The sequence below is a fragment of the Penicillium crustosum genome (assembly GCF_028827405.1).
Source record: "Penicillium crustosum strain IBT 35664 chromosome Unknown utg000002l_segment0_segment0, whole genome shotgun sequence".
In the NCBI taxonomy this organism is placed as follows: Eukaryota; Fungi; Ascomycota; class Eurotiomycetes; order Eurotiales; family Aspergillaceae; genus Penicillium; species Penicillium crustosum.
In genome coordinates, this window is record NW_026623123.1 from 6,919,392 (window position 1) to 6,940,359 (window position 20,968).

The following is a 20,968-nucleotide window of genomic DNA, read 5'->3' on the forward strand; positions in this document are numbered from 1 at the left end:
AAAACTTCAATTCCTTATAAGGCAGTCTGACCTGTGATCATCAACATCATGGGTATCACAAACGGCAATGGCGCGACTATCGCCAAACAGGACCTCCCCTCACATTTCATCGGTGGCAATGCCCTCGAATCAGCTCCCCCTAGCGCTGTGAAGGACTTCGTGGCTGCTCACGATGGTCACTCCGTCATCACATCGGTAAGTGGGAAATCGAAAGCAGATCCGTGATTGCGGGAAAAAAGGCGGGGAAATTGGACATGGGACTAACCTGTTCCTAGGTGCTTATTGCCAACAACGGTATCGCCGCTGTCAAAGAGATTCGCTCAGTGCGGAAATGGGCTTACGAGACCTTCGGAAACGAGCGGGCTATCCAATTTACCGTGATGGCTACGCCCGAGGATTTGACCGCCAACGCCGACTATATTCGCATGGCCGACCAATATGTCGAGGTTCCCGGTGGAACCAATAATAATAATTATGCCAACGTCGAGTTGATTGTCGATATTGCGGAGCGCATGGATGTTCACGCCGTGTGGGCAGGATGGTAAGTGGTTTGGAGATACCGAGAAGAAAGGAAACAAAAACAAAAACGGAAGAACGAAGTGCTAATGGTCATATTGTAGGGGTCACGCCTCCGAAAACCCTCGGTTACCCGAATCTCTCGCTGCGTCACCCAAGAAGATCATCTTCATTGGACCCCCAGCTTCAGCTATGCGCTCGCTGGGTGACAAGATTTCTTCGACCATTGTTGCACAGCATGCTGGTGTGCCTTGTATTCCCTGGTCTGGAACCGGCGTTGACGCCGTGAAGCTCGATGAGAACGGCATCGTCACAGTCGAGGACGAGGTCTATAAGCAGGGCTGCACCTTTTCCCCGGAAGAGGGTTTGGCAAAGGCCAAGGAAATCGGTTTCCCTGTCATGGTGAAGGCCTCCGAAGGTGGTGGTGGTAAGGGTATCCGAAAGGTCGAAAACGCGGAGGAGTTCCACGCCTTGTACAACGCCGCCGCCAACGAGATTCCGGGATCGCCTATCTTCATCATGAAGCTGGCTGGCAACGCTCGCCATCTCGAGGTGCAGTTGTTGGCTGATCAGTACGGTAACAACATTTCCCTCTTCGGTCGTGATTGCTCCGTCCAGCGTCGTCACCAGAAGATTATCGAGGAGGCTCCTGTGACTATTGCGAAGCAGCCCACTTTCCAGGCCATGGAGCGCGCTGCTGTGAGCCTCGGTAAGTTGGTCGGATACGTTTCCGCCGGTACTGTCGAGTACCTCTACTCGCACTCTGATGACAAGTTCTACTTCCTCGAGTTGAACCCTCGTCTGCAGGTCGAGCATCCCACCACTGAGATGGTTTCCGGAGTCAACTTGCCCGCTGCCCAGCTCCAGATTGCTATGGGTATCCCCCTGCACCGCATTCGTGACATTCGTCTCCTCTACGGTGTTGACCCCAACACCTCCGCCGACATTGACTTCGACTTCTCCAAGGAAGAGAGCTTCCAGACCCAGCGCCGTCCTCAACCCAAGGGCCACACCACTGCTTGCCGTATCACCTCTGAAGATCCCGGCGAGGGTTTCAAGCCTTCCAGTGGTACCATGCACGAGCTGAACTTCCGCAGTTCGTCAAACGTCTGGGGTTACTTCTCTGTCGGAACTGCTGGTGGTATCCACAGCTTCTCCGACAGTCAATTCGGTCACATCTTCGCCTACGGCGAGAACCGATCGGCTTCACGCAAGCACATGGTTGTTGCTTTGAAGGAATTGAGCATTCGTGGTGATTTCCGAACCACTGTCGAATACCTGATCAAGCTTCTCGAAACCCCCGCCTTCGAGGATAACACTATCACCACTGGGTGGCTCGACCAGCTTATCACGAACAAGCTGACCGCTGAGCGCCCCGATCAGACCGTCGCCATAATTTGTGGTGCTGTCACCAAGGCCCACCTTGCTAGCGAGGCTGGTATTGAGGAGTACCGCAACGGTCTCGGAAAGGGTCAAGTCCCGTCCAAGGAGATCTTGAAGACTGTTTTCCCTGTCGACTTCATCTACGAAGGCGAGCGTTACAAGTTCACTGCCACTCGTGCCAGCTTGGACAGCTATCACCTCTTCATCAACGGCTCCAAGTGCTCAGTCGGTGTTCGCGCCCTGGCTGACGGTGGTTTGCTGGTTCTCCTCAGCGGCCGCAGTCACAACGTTTACTGGAAGGAGGAGGCCGCTGCCACTCGCCTCAGTGTTGACGGCAAGACCTGCCTCTTGGAGCAGGAGAACGACCCTACCCAGCTCCGTTCTCCCTCCCCCGGTAAGCTTGTCAAGTTCACCGTTGAGAATGGAGAGCACATCCGCGCTGGTCAGTCTTACGCCGAAGTTGAGGTCATGAAGATGTACATGCCCCTCATCGCAAAGGAGGATGGTATCGTCCAGCTCATCAAGCAGCCCGGTGCCACTCTGGAGGCTGGTGATATCCTCGGTATCCTCGCCCTGGATGACCCCTCCCGCGTCAAGCACGCTCAGCCCTTCACTGGTCAGCTGCCCGAGCTCGGCTCCCCTACCATCCTCGGTAACAAGCCCTCCCAGCGCTTCTTCCTGCTTCACAGCATTTTGGAGAACATTCTTCGCGGTTTCGACAACCAGGTCATCATGGGTACCACCCTGAAGGATCTTGTCGAGGTGTTGCGCAATCCCGATCTTCCCTATGGCGAGTGGAATGCGCAGTCCTCTGCGCTGCACTCTCGCATTCCTCAGAAACTGGATGCTCAGCTGCAGAACGTGGTTGACCGTGCCAAGGCCCGCAAGGCCGAGTTCCCTGCCAAGCAGCTCCAGAAGGCCATCGTTCGCTTCATCGAGGAGAACATTGGCCCTGCCGATGCTGAGATTCTCAAGGCCACTCTCTTGCCCCTGGTTCAGGTCATCAACAAGTACATGGATGGTTTGAAGTCCAACGAGTACAATGTCTTCATTGGTTTGCTCGAACAGTACTATGATGTTGAGAAGCTGTTTTCCACCCACAACCTGCGCGACGAGGATGTCATTCTCAAGCTTCGCGAGGAGAACAAGGACGACATCACCAGCATTGTCCACACTGTCCTCTCGCACAGCCGCATCGGTTCGAAGAACAACCTGGTCCTGGCCATTTTGGACATGTACCGCCCCAACCAGCCTCTCGTCGAGAATGTTGGCACATACTTCAAGCCCATCCTCAAGAAGTTGACTGAGCTCGAGGCCCGCTCTTCCGCGAAGGTTACTCTCAAGGCCCGTGAGGTTCTTATTCAGTGCGCTATGCCATCTCTGGACGAGCGCCTGTCCCAGATGGAGCACATTCTGCGGTCTTCCGTTGTCGAGTCTCGTTACGGTGAGACCGGATGGGAGCACCGTGAGCCTTCCTTGGATGTTCTGAAGGAGGTTGTCGACTCGAAGTACACCGTCTTCGATGTTCTTCCTCGCTTCTTCGTCCATGCTGACCCCTGGGTTACCCTCGCCTCCCTGGAAGTCTATGTTCGCCGCGCCTACCGTGCATACACTCTCAAGGGCATCGAATACAACGCCTCCACTGAGCAGCCCTTCCTGTCTTGGGACTTCACCCTTGGAAAGCTCGGCCACCGTGAGTTCGGTGTTCTTAACTCCACCCAGCCCTCTGCCCCGGGCACTCCCATTGCGGAGATCAACCCCTTCAAGCGGATCAACTCCATCGGTGACATGTCCCTCTTCGTGAGCGACGCTGCAAGTGACCCTGTCCGCAAGGGTGTTATCATCCCCGTGCAATACTTGGAGGATGCTGAGGAGTTCCTCTCTAAGGCTCTTGAGGTCTTCCCTCTCGGTGGCTCCAACGCCAAGCGTCCCAGCGAGCAGGGTCTCATTGCTAGCCTCGAGGGCAAGCGTCGCCCCGCCACTAAGCCCGTGAGCGACAGCGAGCTCACTGGAGTATGCAACATTGCCATCCGCGATATCGAGGACATGGAAGATTCGGAGCTTGTTGAACAGATGAAGCAGCTGCTCGCCGACAACAAGGATGAGCTCCTCGCTCGCCGCATTCGCCGCGTTACCTTCATCTGCGGCAAGCAAGGTGTCTATCCCGGTTACTTCACTTTCCGTGGTCCCAACTACGAGGAGGATCTGAGTATCCGTCACAGCGAGCCCGCTCTTGCCTTCCAGCTGGAGCTTGGCCGTCTTTCCAAGTTCAACATCAAGCCCGTCTTCACCGAGAACCGCAATATCCACGTCTACGAGGCTATTGGCAAGGGCCCCGAGAACGACAAGGCTATCGACAAGCGCTACTTCATTCGTGCCGTGGTTCGTCCCGGCCGTCTGCGTGACGATATCCCCACCGCCGAGTACCTGATCTCGGAGGCTGATCGTCTCATGAACGATATCCTTGACGCCCTGGAGATCATTGGCAACAACAACTCTGATCTGAACCACATCTTCATCAACTTCTCCCCTGTCTTCAACCTCCAGCCAGTCGATGTCGAGCAAGCCCTGGCCGGTTTCCTCGATCGCTTCGGCCGCCGCCTGTGGCGCCTCCGTGTCACTGGCGCAGAGATCCGCATTCTTTGCACCGACCCCACTACCGGTATGCCCTACCCCCTGCGTGTTATCATCAGCAACACCTATGGTTTCATTATCAACGTCGAGCTGTACATCGAGCGCAAGTCCGAGAAGGGCGAGTGGATCTTCCAGAGCATTGGTGGTACCGCCAAGCTGGGCTCTATGCATCTGCGCCCTGTCGCCACCCCGTACCCTACCAAGGAGTGGCTGCAGCCCAAGCGTTACAAGGCTCACTTGATGGGAACCCAGTACGTGTACGATTTCCCCGAGCTTTTCCGCCAGGCCTTCCAGAACAGCTGGACCAAGATTGCCGAGAAGATTCCTTCCTTGTACGAGAAGCGCCCTCCTGTTGGAGAGTGTATTGACTACAGCGAGCTGGTCTTGGATGACACCGACAACCTTGTTGAGGTGTCTCGTGAGCCTGGTACCAACACTCACGGTATGGTTGGTTGGATCATCACTGCCCGTACTCCCGAGTACCCCCGCGGCAGACGTTTCATCATTGTCGCCAACGATATCACCTTCCAGATTGGTTCCTTCGGTCCTCAGGAAGACAAGTTCTTCCACAAGTGTACCGAGCTTGCTCGCAAGTTGGGTATTCCCCGCATCTACTTGTCTGCCAACTCCGGTGCCCGCATCGGTGTTGCCGATGAGATTATCCCCTACTTCTCGGTTGCCTGGAACAACCCGGAGAAGCCCGAGGCTGGCTTCAAGTACCTTTACCTCACTCCCGAGGTTAAGAAGCGCTTTGATGCCAGCAAAAAGAAGGAGGTCATCACCGAGCTCATCAACGATGAGGGCGAGGAGCGCCACAAGATCACCACCGTCATTGGTGCTAAGGACGGTCTTGGTGTCGAGTGTCTGAAGGGTTCCGGTCTCATTGCCGGTGCCACCTCCAAGGCTTACGAGGACATCTTCACCATCACTCTCGTTACCTGCCGCTCTGTCGGTATTGGTGCTTACCTTGTGCGTCTCGGCCAGCGTGCCATCCAGGTTGAGGGCCAGCCCATCATCCTCACTGGTGCCCCTGCCATCAACAAGCTGCTCGGTCGCGAGGTTTACACCTCCAACCTTCAGCTTGGTGGCACTCAGATCATGTACAAGAACGGTGTTTCTCACATGACCGCCAACGATGACTTCGAAGGTGTTGAGAAGATTGTTGAGTGGATGTCCTTCGTCCCCGACAAGAAGAATGCTCCTATCCCCATCCGCCCCTGGTCGGATAGCTGGGACCGCGACGTTGCCTACTTCCCTCCCGCCAAGCAGCCCTATGATGTCAGATGGCTCATCAGCGGTAAGGAGGACGTCGACGGCTTCCTTCCTGGTCTGTTCGACAAGGGCTCCTTCGAGGAGGCCCTTGGTGGCTGGGCTCGCACCGTTGTTGTCGGTCGTGCCCGTCTTGGTGGTATCCCCATGGGTGTGATCGCCGTCGAGACCCGCTCGGTGGAGAATGTCACCCCTGCCGATCCCGCTAACCCCGACTCTATGGAGATGATCTCCACCGAGGCTGGTGGTGTCTGGTACCCCAACTCGGCCTACAAGACCGCCCAGGCTCTGCGCGACTTCAACAACGGTGAGCAGCTGCCCGTCATGATCCTGGCTAACTGGAGAGGATTCTCCGGTGGCCAGCGTGATATGTACAACGAGGTCCTGAAGTACGGTTCGTACATTGTCGATGCTCTCGTCAAGTACGAGCAGCCCATCTTCGTGTACATTCCTCCCCACGGTGAGCTCCGTGGTGGATCTTGGGTCGTCGTTGACCCCACCATCAACCCCGACCAGATGGAGATGTACGCCGACGAAGAGTCCCGCGGTGGTGTCCTCGAGCCCGAGGGTATGGTGAACATCAAGTACCGCCGTGAGAAGCAGCTGGACACCATGGCCCGCCTGGACGCGACCTACGGCGAGCTCCGCCGCTCCCTGGTCGACCCCTCCCTTACCAAGGAACAACTCAGCGAAGTCAAGGCGAAGATGGCTACCCGCGAGGAGCAGCTCCTGCCCGTGTACATGCAGATTGCGCTTCAATTCGCCGACCTGCACGATCGTGCTGGCCGCATGCAAGCCAAGGACACCATCCGCAAGCCTCTGCAGTGGGTCAACTCCCGTCGCTTCTTCTACTGGCGTCTTCGCCGCCGTCTCAGCGAAGAGACCATCATCAAGCGCATGGTTGCCGCCTCCGCGCCCCCTGCCCCCGGCGCCGACGCTTTCGGCGAGTCCCTCCGTGCTGCGCACCTGCGCACCCTGCACGCCTGGACTGGTCTGCTGAACGAGGAGCTCGAGCACGATGACCACAAGGTTGCTACTTGGTATGAGGAGAACAAGAAGGTTGTTCAGAGCAAGGTTGAATCGCTGCGCACTGAGGGCGTTGCATCTGAAGTTGCTCAGTTGCTTATTGGCAACAAGGAGGGTGGTCTCCGTGGTGTGCAGCAGGTGCTTTCCATGTTGCCTGTTGAGGAACGTGAGAATGTGCTTAAGTACCTTGGTTCTGCTTAGATTGCTTTGCATGGGTTTTCCACAGAATCATCTATTATGACTTGATGGCTCAATGTTTTTCTCTTGTTTTTTTAATTTTTTTTCATTTGACATTTTGTGGCAGATTGCATGGTGTTTTTAATTTTGTTTGATTTTTTGGATCATTTTATATACTATAGTGTTGATATTCAATCTTAATATTCAATACATTATTCAATAAGATGACCTTCTCCCCATAGATAATCGAAAATAGCGAAGTAAACAAACAGTAAACGGTAGATAGCAAAGCTATGCGATATGTCCAGTCATGGGAGGTATGGTATATAAGAGCTTCACCCTCCACAAACACCCCCAAACCCTCCCCTACTATAAAATTTCTTCCATCCACCCTTCTGCCCCGTCCACTCTCGTCGCAGATCGCGTTCTCGTTCTCGAACCCGTTTGCTATGTGATCGGCTGTGCGACTTGCCTCTATGTTTAGGCTCTTCGGCTGGTTTAGTAGGCTCTGATTTGGCAAAAAGGCGATTGAGCCAGGCAAACATTTTGGTCGCTGAATCTGATCTGATACCTGCTAACCGAATGTCTGTTAGTTTTTGGTTATAGCTTAGAAGAGTTAGGGCAAGTAGAACCCGTCATAGGTCGAATATGGGTCACAAGGAAGATTTAGGTTTACCTGGGAATTGATTTATGCGATGCGCATACGAAATAGTACTACAGAGTAGAGGTGATGTTAAATGTTGGCGTTGGCTTGGGCTGAGGCGGGGACTTGGCTGTTCATCGGGGGCCATAAGGTGGAGCTTACTATAATGGCTCACGATGAACTAACAAGAAACTAATAAGAAAGGCCTTGGCATGAGGATTGTATTCATTTATTCTAGGATATCAATAACAATGATTCCAGGCTCTGCCTCGTATACTCCAATTTGGTATAAATATCATAACCTTCACATAGAATACATACAATCAATCTAACCATGTAACTTCTTCAAACGAACATCCTTCCAAGCCCCAACAATAACAATCCCCAATATCATCATGAACAAGAAGATCAAGATAAACGTCTTAGCAACCATGCCACACGCTCTCTGAGAAAACTCCCTGCTCTCTCTGCGCTCCCGTTGCCGATCACATTCCGCACAGTGGATGTGTGGAACCGACTCATCGGCCACTGTCACTGCGATAGGGGCGGGGATGGGGACAGAGACGTCATGGAGGTGGTGACCGTGTTCCACGTCGCGGTTTGCCTCGATGGTGTCTGTTTGACCGACCATGCTATACTGCATATTCATTTAGATTGATTAGTATGTTGATGGGACTGGATCATCCCTTCTGGGGGAATTTGCTTACGCCATTCCGTGAGCTTGAGCCGCGCTCGTGGAATAGGTCTTCGTAGGCGGGTGCTGGTTCTATCGGGTTTGAATTGCCCATTGTAGATATGGTATATTTTGAGGGTGTTGGTGATTGAAGGAGATGACTTCTACTCCGTAGTCAGTTGTCTGTTGTATGACATGTCGAAGTATCAGGTGGGGCTAGGCAACAGGCTTGTGTATCAACTCCAATTCGTCCGTTTTGGCCCCATTTACCCGGGCCACCAGGGCTGCTTAGCAATTAGCTTCTCTGTGTTTTGTTAAATGCGTACTTCGTACTCCGTAGTTGTAGTTGTAGTATCTCTGTGGATATTTAATATAAGAAGATATTAGAAGATACAAGGCAGGTGCTTGTTATAGAAATTTACTACTGGTATCAAGTTGCCCAGTGTGGTTACCTAGGTAAAGGAAGGTAGAAGTATATAGGAACTATTTTGTCTGGTTCTCTGAGGCTGAGGCTGAGGCTGACAATGGATACTGAAGTCATACCTACATACGTAGACTACATACCTAAGTAATATGGGAGGTTGTGGCCAAAGGTGGGTTTTGCTGTACCCCGCAGGTACAAGCAAGTACAAGCGACGACCCTGCATCGATTTACCAAATGTCCCGTAGCTTGGAATTCCGAGGCTGAGCGCAAAGCAGCCCAATTACGAGTTTTGATTTGATTTTCTCCCCAAACCCCTCATCGGCCATGGGTAACGAGACCCTCCAAGAGTTCGCCGCTCTCGATCTCGATTATTTGATTATAGGCGGAGGTACCGCAGGTCTAGCTGTTGCTGCACGACTCACCGAGCACCCTTGGTTCCATGTGGGAGTCATCGAAGCCGGCCCATCGGTCTTAAACACAGGTGATAACGGCGCGATCAATGTTCCTGGTCGGTATGGCGAAACTATCGGTTCGAAATACGATTGGAAATTTAAAACTACCCCACAGCCAGGCCTGGGAGGAAGATCACTGCCATGGCCACGAGGTCGTATATTAGGCGGCACGAGTGCGCTCAATCTTATGGCTTGGAATCGCGGTCATCGCAAAGATTATGATGCTTGGGCGGAACTGGGAAATAAAGGGTGGGGATGGGACGATCTACTGTATGAGTTGACCAGTTTGCTGATATTTGCGCTCTATCTTGAATATCACCTGCTGATCTGTGGAATCCTGAATTCCTTACAGGCCCTTTTTCCGCCGCAGCGAGAGTTTCCACCCACCAAGTGCCGCTCATCAAAAATATTATCATTCTTCCTATGATCCCGAGGTGAATGGAACGAAGGGCCCTCTACATACAAGCCATGCCAAGCAGTATGGCCCTACACACCAATATTGGCATGAGACGTTGAATAGCCTTGGTGTTCCATCTACACGGGATAGTCTGGCAGGTGATAATACAGGCGTCTGGAATATGGTCTGCACAATTGATCCAGATAGTCAGGAACGCAGCTACTCTGCCTCTGCATATTACCATCCCATTGCGAAGCGCCCCAATTTGCATATACTGACTGAAGCAACTGCCATGGAAATCCTCTTTAATTTCGAAGATGATGAGTGGTACGCAACAGGGGCACGAGTACGCTGGAACGGACTGGAAGCAAACATCAAAGCGTACGAAGAGGTAATTGTCTGTGCCGGCAGCGTGCAATCACCACAACTTCTGGAACTATCCGGCATTGGAAACCAGGACGTGTTGAAAGCTGCTGGAATTGAGACAAAATTCCACAATCCCCACGTAGGAGAGAATCTGCAGGAGCATATAAGTATGAAATATGAACGGTGCTGCTTATAATCTTGACTGATGTTTAGAAGTGACTGCCACCATCTTCGAAATACCCTCCACGATTCCCACACGTGATGTCATTCTCAAAGACCCAATCCAACGCGAAGCTGCAGACCGCGCCTATTACGCTTCCAAGGCCGGACCTTGGACTGTGATGCCCTGTTCTGTGGCATACTGTCCGCTTTCAAAGATCCTATCGCCGGAGGAATGCGACGAACTACACACTCAAGCTAAGGAAGTCGCACAAAACACAGGACGTACACATGACGCTCTTTTAGCCAGTCAATTCGAGTCCGGTCAAGCGCGTGGTCAAGTTGAGTATCTCTTCGATTTGGGTAACTGGAGCCCATATTTTGTTTCTGAGCCAGGAAAGAAATATGCCACAATGCTGCAAATGCTACAGTACCCTTTCTCCCGTGGATCTATCCATATACCTCCTATGAGCGAGACCAATTATGAAAAGGCCACGATTGATGAGAAGCCCGTGATTGATCCGCGATACTTTCTAGGACCTGGCGAGATTGACAAGAAGGTCATGGCTAAAGCACTCAGGTGGGGAGATCGAATTTGTCAAACCGAGCCTTTGGCCAAACTCATTCGCAGTCGAGTCTTTCCTCCTCCTACCAATGGGACAAAGACCGAGGACGAAGTATACGATGAGTTTGTCTCAAATTATACCGTCACCGATTGGCATCGTATGTTCTCCTTCCAAGATTCACTTAGTAAATTACTAATAATTCATGCAGCAGTTGGAACTTGCGCTATGGGTGAAGCAGATGGCATCAATGCTGGAGTTGTGAATGATATGCTACAGGTGCATGGAGTGCATGCTCTGCGGGTTGTAGATGCTAGCATCATGCCATTGCAGGTTGGGGCACACATCCAAGCCACTGTATATGCGATTGCCGAAAAAGCGGCAGATATGATCATTGATGACAATTTTGCTCGAAATGGGCCGCCATGAATCTCATGAGACTTGCTTTCAATGATAATATTCCATCTAAATGGCCGTGCCAATATCTTATCCGGTACCCACACACTCAGAAAGGGGACTGTCACAACAGCATATCCACCCATGTATATTCTTCAAGCTGTTATTGTGAAAAATCTCGAGTTTCGGAAATATCGCCTCAGACCAACTGGAAAGCATCCGGTTCTACCGGACTGCTCCACACTTCATCGTCATCCATGTCTGTGAAACATAGACTGCACACACAAGTGACCTTGGCGGTTTCCATTAGACGAGGATGGCCTGGAGAATTTCTTCAATAATAAACACAAAGACTCGGATGGCTAGGAGTATGCCTTAAATATTGAAATCGGGGAATGAATGCCAAACTTCCCGACCTTCGGCTGGAGCCGACGTTAGCTCTCTGCCCCTCTTATGAGGGGCATATTTAGTCTGGAGGATTGCGACATGGAATTCGTCGGATAATTTTCCTGAGATTTACTGGATATCTTATCTGTTCACTAAACTACCAAGCCTAACCTCCACATTGTGTAGTAACCGTCGTCATACTATTTGTTCCTTGACTCATCTCTCATCCGACACGGAAACTGATTCCCGCGAGGTCTTGAATATATACCAACTCGTCTCGCTCAACCACAATCACACATACATATCCTCTTACCATACATCATGATTTCCGGAATCGCCCACATCAACCTCCCAATCCCTCAGGGCACATTAGCCCAAGCCGAGGAGTTCTACGGGACCACCCTCGGACTCACCTCAGCGCCGGTACCGGAGCTCCAGAAGGGAACAATTCTATGGTATTGAAGCGCGCTATCTTTCAAAAAGAACACACATCTCTAATATTGTTAACAGGTTCGATATCGGCTCCAGCGGACAACAAGTGCATATTAGCGCCGGCGCGACTGATCCCAAAGCTAACCGACACCCATGCTTCAAGCTGTCTTCTCCTGAGGAACTGGAGGAGCTCAAAGCAAGCATCTATGACCACCATGTGCGTGGTGGTGCCGCAGCCCCAATGGCTGCCGATAAGCCCGGAGATGTAAACTCTGGTAAGAGTTTCCTTGGATATATACTGCGTATGACTATTTGCTGATTACCGCTGTAGGCTCTAAAGGGAAAGAATATCCCACACGGTTCTTCGCTCGGGATTTTGCTGGAAATCGGCTTGAGTTTAGTATTTGAATATATCTATATAATCTCTAGCTATAGGCGTTGGGGAAGATCGGTATTTTCAAAAATTACTCGCGCTCGCTTTTATATACGTATAATTCGTTCGATCTTACCGTTCTAGATATAGGCGTATAGAACGAAGTAAAATAGATCGACCTTTAATTTTTTTTAAGCCTAATTGATAAAGACGTGGCTTCGAAATTGGCCCTTATAAACGGATTAGAACGTGGCTAATAGAGGGGTACCAAAGCTAAGATAGCGGCTGCCTACTCTTTTATATCATACGGGAGATAAAAGCGCGGAAGCTAAAGATTGTTTAAATATTAAGGAATAAGATGTTTAAAATAGTAAATGAAGTCTGCACTGACCCATGAGGCTTAGCAGCTGAGACTCACAAAACGCTGAGACCCGAAATTTCAACATCATCGAATAGAAACTAGAGTCCCTAAATTCACTAATCCTAATAGGGCCCTACTAAAGCATATAGCCCTATAGAGGTGAAACTAAATGTATGTCTTCTGCCTAATTAGGCAAGTCAAAAGGTTTTGCCCGGGCGTGCGGGTCTCGGCGTTCTCAACTGAACCCCGCGTGAGGCCCAGTCCCCGAGTCCCCGGGGACTAGCCCCCCGGGGATTAGGCTGTTGGGGCGAAGTAACTAAATAATCAGCCTCACCTAGAGTCGTCGGCTCATGGGTTGTATTATGTGCTATGGCATGATCTTTGTATAAATACCAGCCTTTTAACCCCTCTAAGCCTTCTCATTCAACTTAAACAATACCTGTTAATCCCACTATCTCATCATCCCAACTCTATTCCATCCATAATGGCCCAAAGCAATGTCCGGGATACCCCCACCCTGATCAAACGCAACGGGGCAGACTACCCTTCAGCCAAGCACACAGAATTAATAGACTGGCTCTTGATGTTGGAGCGAAAAGACAATGTCTTAATGCTACCGGCCACCAAGAATGGAGGCGCAACCCTCCTGAAAAACGACGATTTCCGCATCGACTATCAGGGATACTTCAACTCTGACCCCTACCAGATCGGATGGATCAACCTCCAAGTGCAAGAGAACACCCCGAGGAAGGTAATAAAAAATACTCCCCAGTTTTCAAATAATAGTTGAAATCGGAAAGAGCTGTACGGGGCGAGATCATACTAAGCATGATACGGTACGATAGTCCAAGACCTCCACAACCGTTATAACAACATATGTGCACTATCAAGGCTACCATCAGTCCGGACGGATTACCAGCAATGTCATCTTGCATGCAATGGTCCAGCAGGCTATGAGCAAGATCGCCGAGTACTCAATCTTTGTATCCAAGTCGCAAACAGGAGCGATCGCGGTACAGAACATTCCGCGGAGTCCCCAGGGTTTGATTAAGTGGGGTTGGGGCAGTTTGGAGAGTGCAAAGGCGGTCCAGGGGGATAAGTGGAATAACCCAAAGATGAAGGGGAAATGGGCTGCCATTTGGGTGCCAGAATCTTAGTTCGGTATCAGGGAGGGGAGCAGATATGATTCGGTACGAGTCGATTTGGGTCGACGAGGGTGATTTCTATATTCTATTATGCGATGTTGTTTCATTAGTGAATTTCGGTGCTTTTGGGTTATATTAATACAGTTGAATGCAACTTAATTGGTTGGAGATGAGTACTTTAGCAGCCTTTTCTATTGTGTATTGTATCATGTCTAACTCCAAGGTGTTGGGGATATTTGAATAAATATCTTTATTATTCTATATTCTAGGGCTTACAATTTCCCTATATCAGTCGAGAATTATTAAAGTCACAAGTCCTGTCTACGGGTATATATGGTCTCTCTAAACAGTTCCCTCACTAACCCCGACCTCCTCCCCCCGGTCCCTCCTCTCCCTCACAATCTCCTTCCCAAAGATTAACCCCCAAAGATAAGGCATATTAACAACCTCATGACCCCCTTCCTTCAAAATCCACACATTCCCAAGGAAAGTAGTAAGCAAAACAGACAACCACATAACCGGCATCATAGCAATAAAAGCCCACATAACACCACCCTTAGCATCCCGCTGTCCAACGCCACTCTTATTCGTAAAAACCGTCGACATAATGGTCAACCCCAGCAAACCTCCAAATGGAACCGCAAAAGAAGCAAGACATGAGATCTGCGCAGTCATTGTAGGGAAATACGCCAACCCGTGCATAGACGCCGGGTTCATTCGCATCCCGACTCCGTGTCCAACTAGCGCCATCATACCGTAGATAACGCTTGTTTTACCTGCATGCACGCCCCATGCCAACACGGTCATTCCTACTGCTGAGGTTATACTGCCAAAGAAAAGGGCTGGGAAGGTTTGTCGGGGCCAGACGTTTGAGGAGAACATCGCCATGTATAGTCCGGCTGTTTAAGTTAGTCAAGTTTTGTTTGATATAGTAAATAGTAAGTAGGTAGAGATATACATACCACCTAAACCAGGAAGGAAATACAGCAGTGCGATACCGGCATCGCTAGAACTCCTCCCTTCTACCAGCGTAAAGTATATATCCATGAAATACATAACAGCAAACATGGCTATGCCGACCGAGAAATTAATCAGGAACAATAACCCAATATCACGCTGTCTTAGTAATTCCCACGGCACCATTGCCTTTTGGCGCGGGAGGACCCGTGCCATCAACGAGCCAGGCACCATACACCGCTCATAGACGGCCCAAGCAATCGTCAGAATCCCACCGATCACCAGCGGCGCTAGGACAGCAACGGATTTCCAGGAGTAGGTACCACCCGCCCATGTTAAAGCAAGGATAAGAAGACCAAATCCCCAAAGAAAGAGCATCTGGCCACCGTAGTCAATAGTTGAGATTCTCGCGAGGAATCGTCCAGACCGAGTTGAGACACCACCACTCTCTTCCAATTCAGGAATAGGCAGCGGACCCTGTAACTCAGTCCTCAAAACAAGAACCACAATAACCATTGCTACAACCGCAATAGGCAGATTAATCGCGAAACACCAGCGCCACGACGCCTGGGTCAAATACCCGCCGATGACGGGACCGATACTAAATCCGATACCAGAGACGAGGGCAAATATCGTCCAGTTGACTGCGTACTCGGAGAGGGAGACGCGGTCGGCAAGGATAGTTCTGATTGAGATGTTGACACCTGCGGCGCCGACGCCTTGTAGTGCGCGACCGAGGAGGAGGACGCTGAATGCTGATGTTGGGGCTCCTGTGCAGACTGCGGAGCCGATCATCATTATGAAGATTGCGGATTGGAGGATGATGTGGCGGCCGAAGAGGTCGGTTAGTTGGGCCCAGAAGAAGAGGAAGGCGGCTGATGTGAGGTTGAAGACGGAGATTATCCAGTTTAGTTGGTTGATTTGGTCTGTAGGGTGGTTAATGGTTAGTTGAGGATGAGGATGGTCATTGGGGATTGTTGTGTGTGGTACGTACCAAAATCCTCTGCGATGAATGGTAGAGCTGAGGCCACGATGGTTGTATCTAGGGCTTGTAGGCAGTATGGACTGAATAGTCCCAGGATGATCTTCCAGCGGTAGACATTTTTTCGTTTCTTCTCTGCAACTTCTTCTGGGGAGTAGATTTTCTTTTTCTTTCCTTCATCGAGCTGTGGGAAATCAACTGGTGTGTTTAATTCGATTGCATTGTCTGGCGTATTTGAGGCTGCAGAATGTAGGCGTTTCCGCTCATTTCGTTTCTTAATTTTTTTGTAGATCAGAAACATAGTTCGATGGAATACACAAATAAGCAAGAGTGATTGATTCTGAGGCAAGGCCTGGGGAGAGTGAACCATCTTTATACCCTACTTTACCTCACTGAGGTAGTCGGGTTAAGCGTCCAGTGTAAGCCAGGGCCCAGGCTGCAGCCTTGGAGCACTCCATATTGAGATAGCTTTGCGATACCTTCACGAATTTTTATGGGGGTAATGTTGCGATTGGCAGTTATCGCAAGGCTTAGTGGGGACGATTTCGAAGTTTTTGTATACGAAGGATGGCAGTAAGAAGATCCTAGCGCTCGCACTCCTATCCGCATTGGGACATCATCTGCACAGTACGGAGTATCAAAATTTCGTTTCAGAATTGCAGACCTTGGCAACTTATATAAATAACACCCAGTCTATTTATTCAGAATAATAACCGTAGAATGTTTTTTCCGACAAATTTGGGGGTTTGCTTCGTCCTATTAATGTGGTGCAGTCAATACTACCTATATCACTTTACGTATTTGATTTCCTCTTCCCGGTGGGGCTTTCCAGTTGCTATGCAATTGTGCGGGAGGAAGTCAAGTAGTGAGTTACTATAATATAATGCTAAAATATATGCTGACTCTCCTAGCCTCAAGAAGCCTGATAGAAGTGCTCACATTCACTACCATATTTTCCCGCTAAGTGACGGGCTTTAGGGCGACCAAGTATTGAAGGTCTATCTCTGTAATACAAGGTTCCAGATCATCAACTTCTAGAAATACGGTTCGTACCTTCGTAGCAATCAACTCTCCCCTTCCTTATCTCCTGACCCCTATATAGTAGATGCCACATCAAGTACCCTGCTTTTCATGCGTTGAATAGCAGATCGGACCGCTCAGATCTGCTCAGTGAGCAAAAAGCGGCAAGGACTGAGTACTAAAGCGAAAATGGAAAGCCAAAGTGGTAGAGGAGACCAAGTACGTAGGTAAATCCCAGATGCCTAAAGCTTTTACCGCCCTGTTAGTTTACTGTAGCCTGGCAGTTATGAATCGGAATTTTGCTTAATGGACCTGGTGCGGTGGTTGTGTTTAAAAGTGAATCACTTAACATGCATCCATGAACATGACAAGCCGCCGTGTTGACACAGTCAGCTTATGAGCCCGCGGACAATTTCCTCTCCCCGAGATCGGTTCGTCTGTAGGCTAATCGAAGCCCTCCCCCTCGCCCCCAACTTTGATACAAGCGGACTGTTTTATGTCTGGTCTACTAGCAGATCCTAGGTCCAAACAAGTTTGCTGTTTTCGCATAGTAAGCTTTCTTAAAAATCTCGTGAAACCAGGGGTATAAGATTATTGTAATAAAACAAGGTGGTTTCGAGACTAGAAAGGCTCGCATTACGGCAATGGTCCAAGCCCGAAGACCGAGATTTTATATCCACGGACGGATCTCAAGCGCGAAATTTAGATTTTTCGCCCCGAAATAACCCCCGGAGACTGGAAATAACCCGAAAGCTCCAAGACCCAAAGACCTTGTGATGTGAACCACTATCTCCTTTCAGACAACCTGGCGCGAAAGTCAGTTCTATTTGCTAGAACTTCCACGGAGCCCGAAAACGCCGAACAACAGATTCCCGACTCTTCCATTTATTTTCCCCTTCAATCAATACCTCTCTTTAGATGATCCAACAAGATTTTGGGTTAGCCACTTTACAACCTAAGCATCAGATCAATAATGACTCAAGGTACACCCTCTCCTTTCATAGGTCAACCTTTCAAACGAAAGACTGTCATTGCAAGCGGATCTCTGATACTTGTCACTGGGGCGAATGGCTATATCGCATCGCATGTGGTAAATCAGCTGTTGCAGTTGGGATACAACGTTCGCGGAACGATTCGAGCAGAAAAACCATGGCTGGAACAATTCTTCGCCAAGAAGTATGGCGAAGGTCGATTTCAGACCATGTTATTGCCAGCTTTTACGAAGGATGCGCTTGAACCAGTCCTACAAGGAGTTTCAGCAGTTATTCACCTTGTGTGCCCTAAATATGCCTGTTTTCATCATTCGGAATCAACTGACTCCCAAAAACAGGCTTCTGATGTTTCCATGAATCCAAACCCTCACACGGTCATTCCACTGGCGGTAGGAAATGTCTTGAACTTGCTAGAGACAGCAGCAAATCACCCGTCAATCCGAAGGTTTGTTTTGACTTCATCAACCACGGCAGCTTTCACTCTCCAACCTGGTAAAAAGGGCATTGTGGTAGATAATGGTAAGTTTGCAAGCCCGCAAGATATGATGAAGCATGCGCTGACACTCATGCGATGCTAGACACCTGGAACAACGAATCAGTCCGAGCGGCGTGGGACCCGGATACTCCAGGCGAGTTGAAGCCCTTCCTAGTCTATACTGCATCAAAGACCGAGGCGGAGCGTAAGGCGTGGGAATGGGTCAGACTGAATGAGCCATCATATGCTTTTAATTCTGTGCTTCCTTTCATGAATGTAAGTATACTTTCCGAAACACCATACATGAGGTTTCTTCTCTCCCTGTGTATGTCATGTTCAGCTTATCTAGGTCGTGGAAACTCACAAAAGGTCGATGGCTATAGTTCGGTACAATTCTGCACCCAATTATTGGTGGTTCCACAATGAATTTCCCTCGGTCATTATTGGCAGGGGAAACATCATGCATGAAATTTGGTCCCCGTAAGCTGAGACCTGAGGCTTTCTTATGCATCCTTATTAGGGCATCTGTTATCAAGATGCTGCTGCTACTGCTGCCTGAGTTTTGCTGATAAAAATGGCTGACGATTGCTAGAATGGTATGTGAATGTTGAAGATACTGCTAGGCTGCATGTTATCGCAGCTCTAGACATGGAGGTGGAATCCGAGCGACTTTGGGCATGTGCAGCACCCATGAATTGGGCTCAGATCATTGGAATCCTTCAGAATTTGCGACCAAATAACACGCTTATCCCCAAAGCACCCGCCGATGAACCACAGGACTACACGGAAATAGTTGGCTCACGACGGGCTTCCCAGCTGCTCCACGACTTCTTTGGTATAACAGACTGGACATCGCTTGAACAAAGCTTGGAATCTGGGATTTCAGACCTACTATGAAGCCCGTGCCATTGCAAACCTATCTTGAATATGGCCACCTAGATACGCAGCATCCTGATGATCACTATGATATTGTGCGAAAGTTGGATTCGGCGAAGGGCAAGGTCCATCAGAATGCGAATACAAACCCAACCTTGAATAAGAGTATTTCGATTCCTTATTCGTGCAGGACTGCCTTTCCTATTTATGTGCTGGTAACTCTAACCATGTAGAAGTTTAACGGGCGGAGTTGATTTATATGTTTGGAGTAAATATTTTCAACCTTAGCATATGGCTTCCATAAACTTTTCGTGGGCCATTGGTCTTGCAGATGGTAGCCTTATTCCGATATAAAAATTTTCTAGAAAAAGGAGTATTGGACAGAAGGCCTAGCTCTTCCATTCCCCGCATTTTCCTCCGCAATGGTTGGCTTGAACCTTCTTCGTCGAGATGGCCAACTCGTTCTTCAATCATAAATTTGAGAGGTTCTCTTCACAATCAAATGGAAGAACAGCACATTCGTCTGCTAGAAACTGCTACGCCAGCAGTACAGATTTAAGGCTCCATTTTCTCCTTGGCTCTGCTGCCGTTGCATTTTTGATTTGTTTGACTTGAACTCAACAATGGCTTTCAAGAAACACCAAGCGAAGGCGACAAGATCCAATCTAGCTACCGTTCTTTCAGACGATGAAACCGCTTTTGCAACAACAGGGATGAAAGCTACAGGGACTGCTGTGGTGCCATTTATTTTCATCTTCTCTGGGTTTTTCGACATTGCTTTTACTCCATTGCTCTACGCTTATATCTGCGAAATTTGGTCGTATAATTTGCGCGCTCGTGGCCTTTCAATAGGTCTATTGTCCACACAGCTTGCTGTCTTCTTCGACATTTTCGTCAACCCCATTGCTCTCAAGTCAATCGAATGGCGATATTAATTCGTGTACCTTGGCTTACTTGTTGTGATTCTCTTCACGATCTATCTTTTCTACCCAGAGACGAAGGGACACTCTTTGGAGGAGATGAGCAAGATTTTGAGGGTTTAAATGACACTGTCATTGTTGATTCGTCTCCGGTCCATCCCATTGTAATGCGACTGAGACGAAAAAAGCTAGCTACTGCAGGATGGCCCGCCTCACTGAATTTGCACTAATCTCCCTCCCAGTCTCAACCATTGACTCTTATTTCCCTGTCTGATTTGCTCTTGGTAGAGAAAGCTTACAGCCCCACACAAACTCCAGGGATAGAAGCTTTCTGCATGACGCATGCACGGAACTCAGTGCCTTCCGGGAAGTCCTCGCATATCTTCCTGAATTCAGGCAAAGCCAAGCCGTTCTTCAAGTCTTCATTGTTCTCCCAAACGGCGTAGTTGACGATGAAGTTGCCATCTCCAATAGCGCTGTGTAATTGAGTAGAGATGCAACCAGGCGCTCTTTTCAGAACATCGGCGGTACGGGTCCAAGTCTTTAGAAATGACTCCCTATCTGCCCCGGCGGGAAGCGAGATGACATTAAGAAGAACGATAGGACCGACGGCAGGGCTGACAGAAAGCATGGCCTCGAAGGTGGTGGAGCGGTCGAGGGGTTTGTGAATAGGCGCCATTTCGTGAGAGTTGTATGATGGTAAACTGAAGTAACTGAAGTAACTGATTAGAATATAATACTTCATACACTATAACTTGGAGCATACTTTGGTGATAGACTTTGTTTTTGCGATGATTTTTGTGAGAATATCTTGTTGCGCAGACGGCATCTTTTATCTTCGCCTACATAGCTGTTGAATTGTAGCTCGGTACTGGGAAAGCCCGAAGTCCAGAAGAAGAACAGGACGTTATTGTCGGCCCATTCGGGCTAGGAGCTATTGTGAAAGATTTGTGGGTACTCTCCCGGACTT

General features: G+C 49.5%; 9 protein-coding genes across 9 annotated transcripts; 6 read left to right on the forward strand and 3 right to left on the reverse strand.

The window, feature by feature from the left end:
- Positions 1-48: 48 nt before the first annotated feature.
- On the forward strand, positions 49-7,029 carry N7487_006148 (acetyl-CoA carboxylase ACC1; the record flags this gene model as incomplete). Its single annotated transcript, XM_056873895.1, has 3 exons — positions 49-195; positions 276-541; positions 621-7,029. The coding sequence occupies 3 exons, from the start codon at positions 49-51 to the stop codon at positions 7,027-7,029; spliced, it is 6,822 nt and encodes a 2,273-aa protein (XP_056731615.1).
- A 947-nt stretch (positions 7,030-7,976) lies between these two features.
- On the reverse strand, positions 7,977-8,436 carry N7487_006149 (uncharacterized protein; the record flags this gene model as incomplete). The annotated part of the gene is made up of 2 exons (XM_056873896.1): positions 7,977-8,285; positions 8,356-8,436. 2 exons carry the CDS (start codon positions 8,434-8,436, stop codon positions 7,977-7,979), a joined length of 390 nt encoding a protein of 129 aa, XP_056731616.1.
- A 633-nt stretch (positions 8,437-9,069) lies between these two features.
- N7487_006150 (GMC family oxidoreductase) lies at positions 9,070-11,111 on the forward strand (the record flags this gene model as incomplete). The annotated part of the gene is made up of 4 exons (XM_056873897.1): positions 9,070-9,467; positions 9,550-10,127; positions 10,177-10,842; positions 10,894-11,111. The coding sequence occupies 4 exons, from the start codon at positions 9,070-9,072 to the stop codon at positions 11,109-11,111; spliced, it is 1,860 nt and encodes a 619-aa protein (XP_056731617.1).
- Positions 11,112-11,786: 675 nt separating this feature from the next.
- N7487_006151 (putative glyoxalase family protein) lies at positions 11,787-12,305 on the forward strand (the record flags this gene model as incomplete). Its single annotated transcript, XM_056873898.1, has 3 exons — positions 11,787-11,920; positions 11,976-12,172; positions 12,229-12,305. 3 exons carry the CDS (start codon positions 11,787-11,789, stop codon positions 12,303-12,305), a joined length of 408 nt encoding a protein of 135 aa, XP_056731618.1.
- An 810-nt stretch (positions 12,306-13,115) lies between these two features.
- Positions 13,116-13,788, forward strand: N7487_006152 (uncharacterized protein; the record flags this gene model as incomplete). Its single annotated transcript, XM_056873899.1, has 2 exons — positions 13,116-13,382; positions 13,477-13,788. The coding sequence occupies 2 exons, from the start codon at positions 13,116-13,118 to the stop codon at positions 13,786-13,788; spliced, it is 579 nt and encodes a 192-aa protein (XP_056731619.1).
- A 330-nt stretch (positions 13,789-14,118) lies between these two features.
- Positions 14,119-16,016, reverse strand: mfs56 (uncharacterized protein; the record flags this gene model as incomplete). Its single annotated transcript, XM_056873900.1, has 3 exons — positions 14,119-14,675; positions 14,739-15,659; positions 15,728-16,016. 3 exons carry the CDS (start codon positions 16,014-16,016, stop codon positions 14,119-14,121), a joined length of 1,767 nt encoding a protein of 588 aa, XP_056731620.1.
- A 1,692-nt stretch (positions 16,017-17,708) lies between these two features.
- Positions 17,709-19,099, forward strand: N7487_006154 (uncharacterized protein; the record flags this gene model as incomplete). Its single annotated transcript, XM_056873901.1, has 5 exons — positions 17,709-18,008; positions 18,066-18,246; positions 18,306-18,478; positions 18,586-18,761; positions 18,826-19,099. The coding sequence occupies 5 exons, from the start codon at positions 17,709-17,711 to the stop codon at positions 19,097-19,099; spliced, it is 1,104 nt and encodes a 367-aa protein (XP_056731621.1).
- Positions 19,100-19,701: 602 nt separating this feature from the next.
- Positions 19,702-20,013, forward strand: N7487_006155 (general substrate transporter; the record flags this gene model as incomplete). The annotated part of the gene is made up of 1 exon (XM_056873902.1): positions 19,702-20,013. The coding sequence occupies one exon, from the start codon at positions 19,702-19,704 to the stop codon at positions 20,011-20,013; it is 312 nt and encodes a 103-aa protein (XP_056731622.1).
- A 280-nt stretch (positions 20,014-20,293) lies between these two features.
- On the reverse strand, positions 20,294-20,677 carry N7487_006156 (antibiotic biosynthesis monooxygenase family protein; the record flags this gene model as incomplete). Its single annotated transcript, XM_056873903.1, has 1 exon — positions 20,294-20,677. One exon carries the CDS (start codon positions 20,675-20,677, stop codon positions 20,294-20,296), a length of 384 nt encoding a protein of 127 aa, XP_056731623.1.
- Positions 20,678-20,968: the final 291 nt, after the last annotated feature.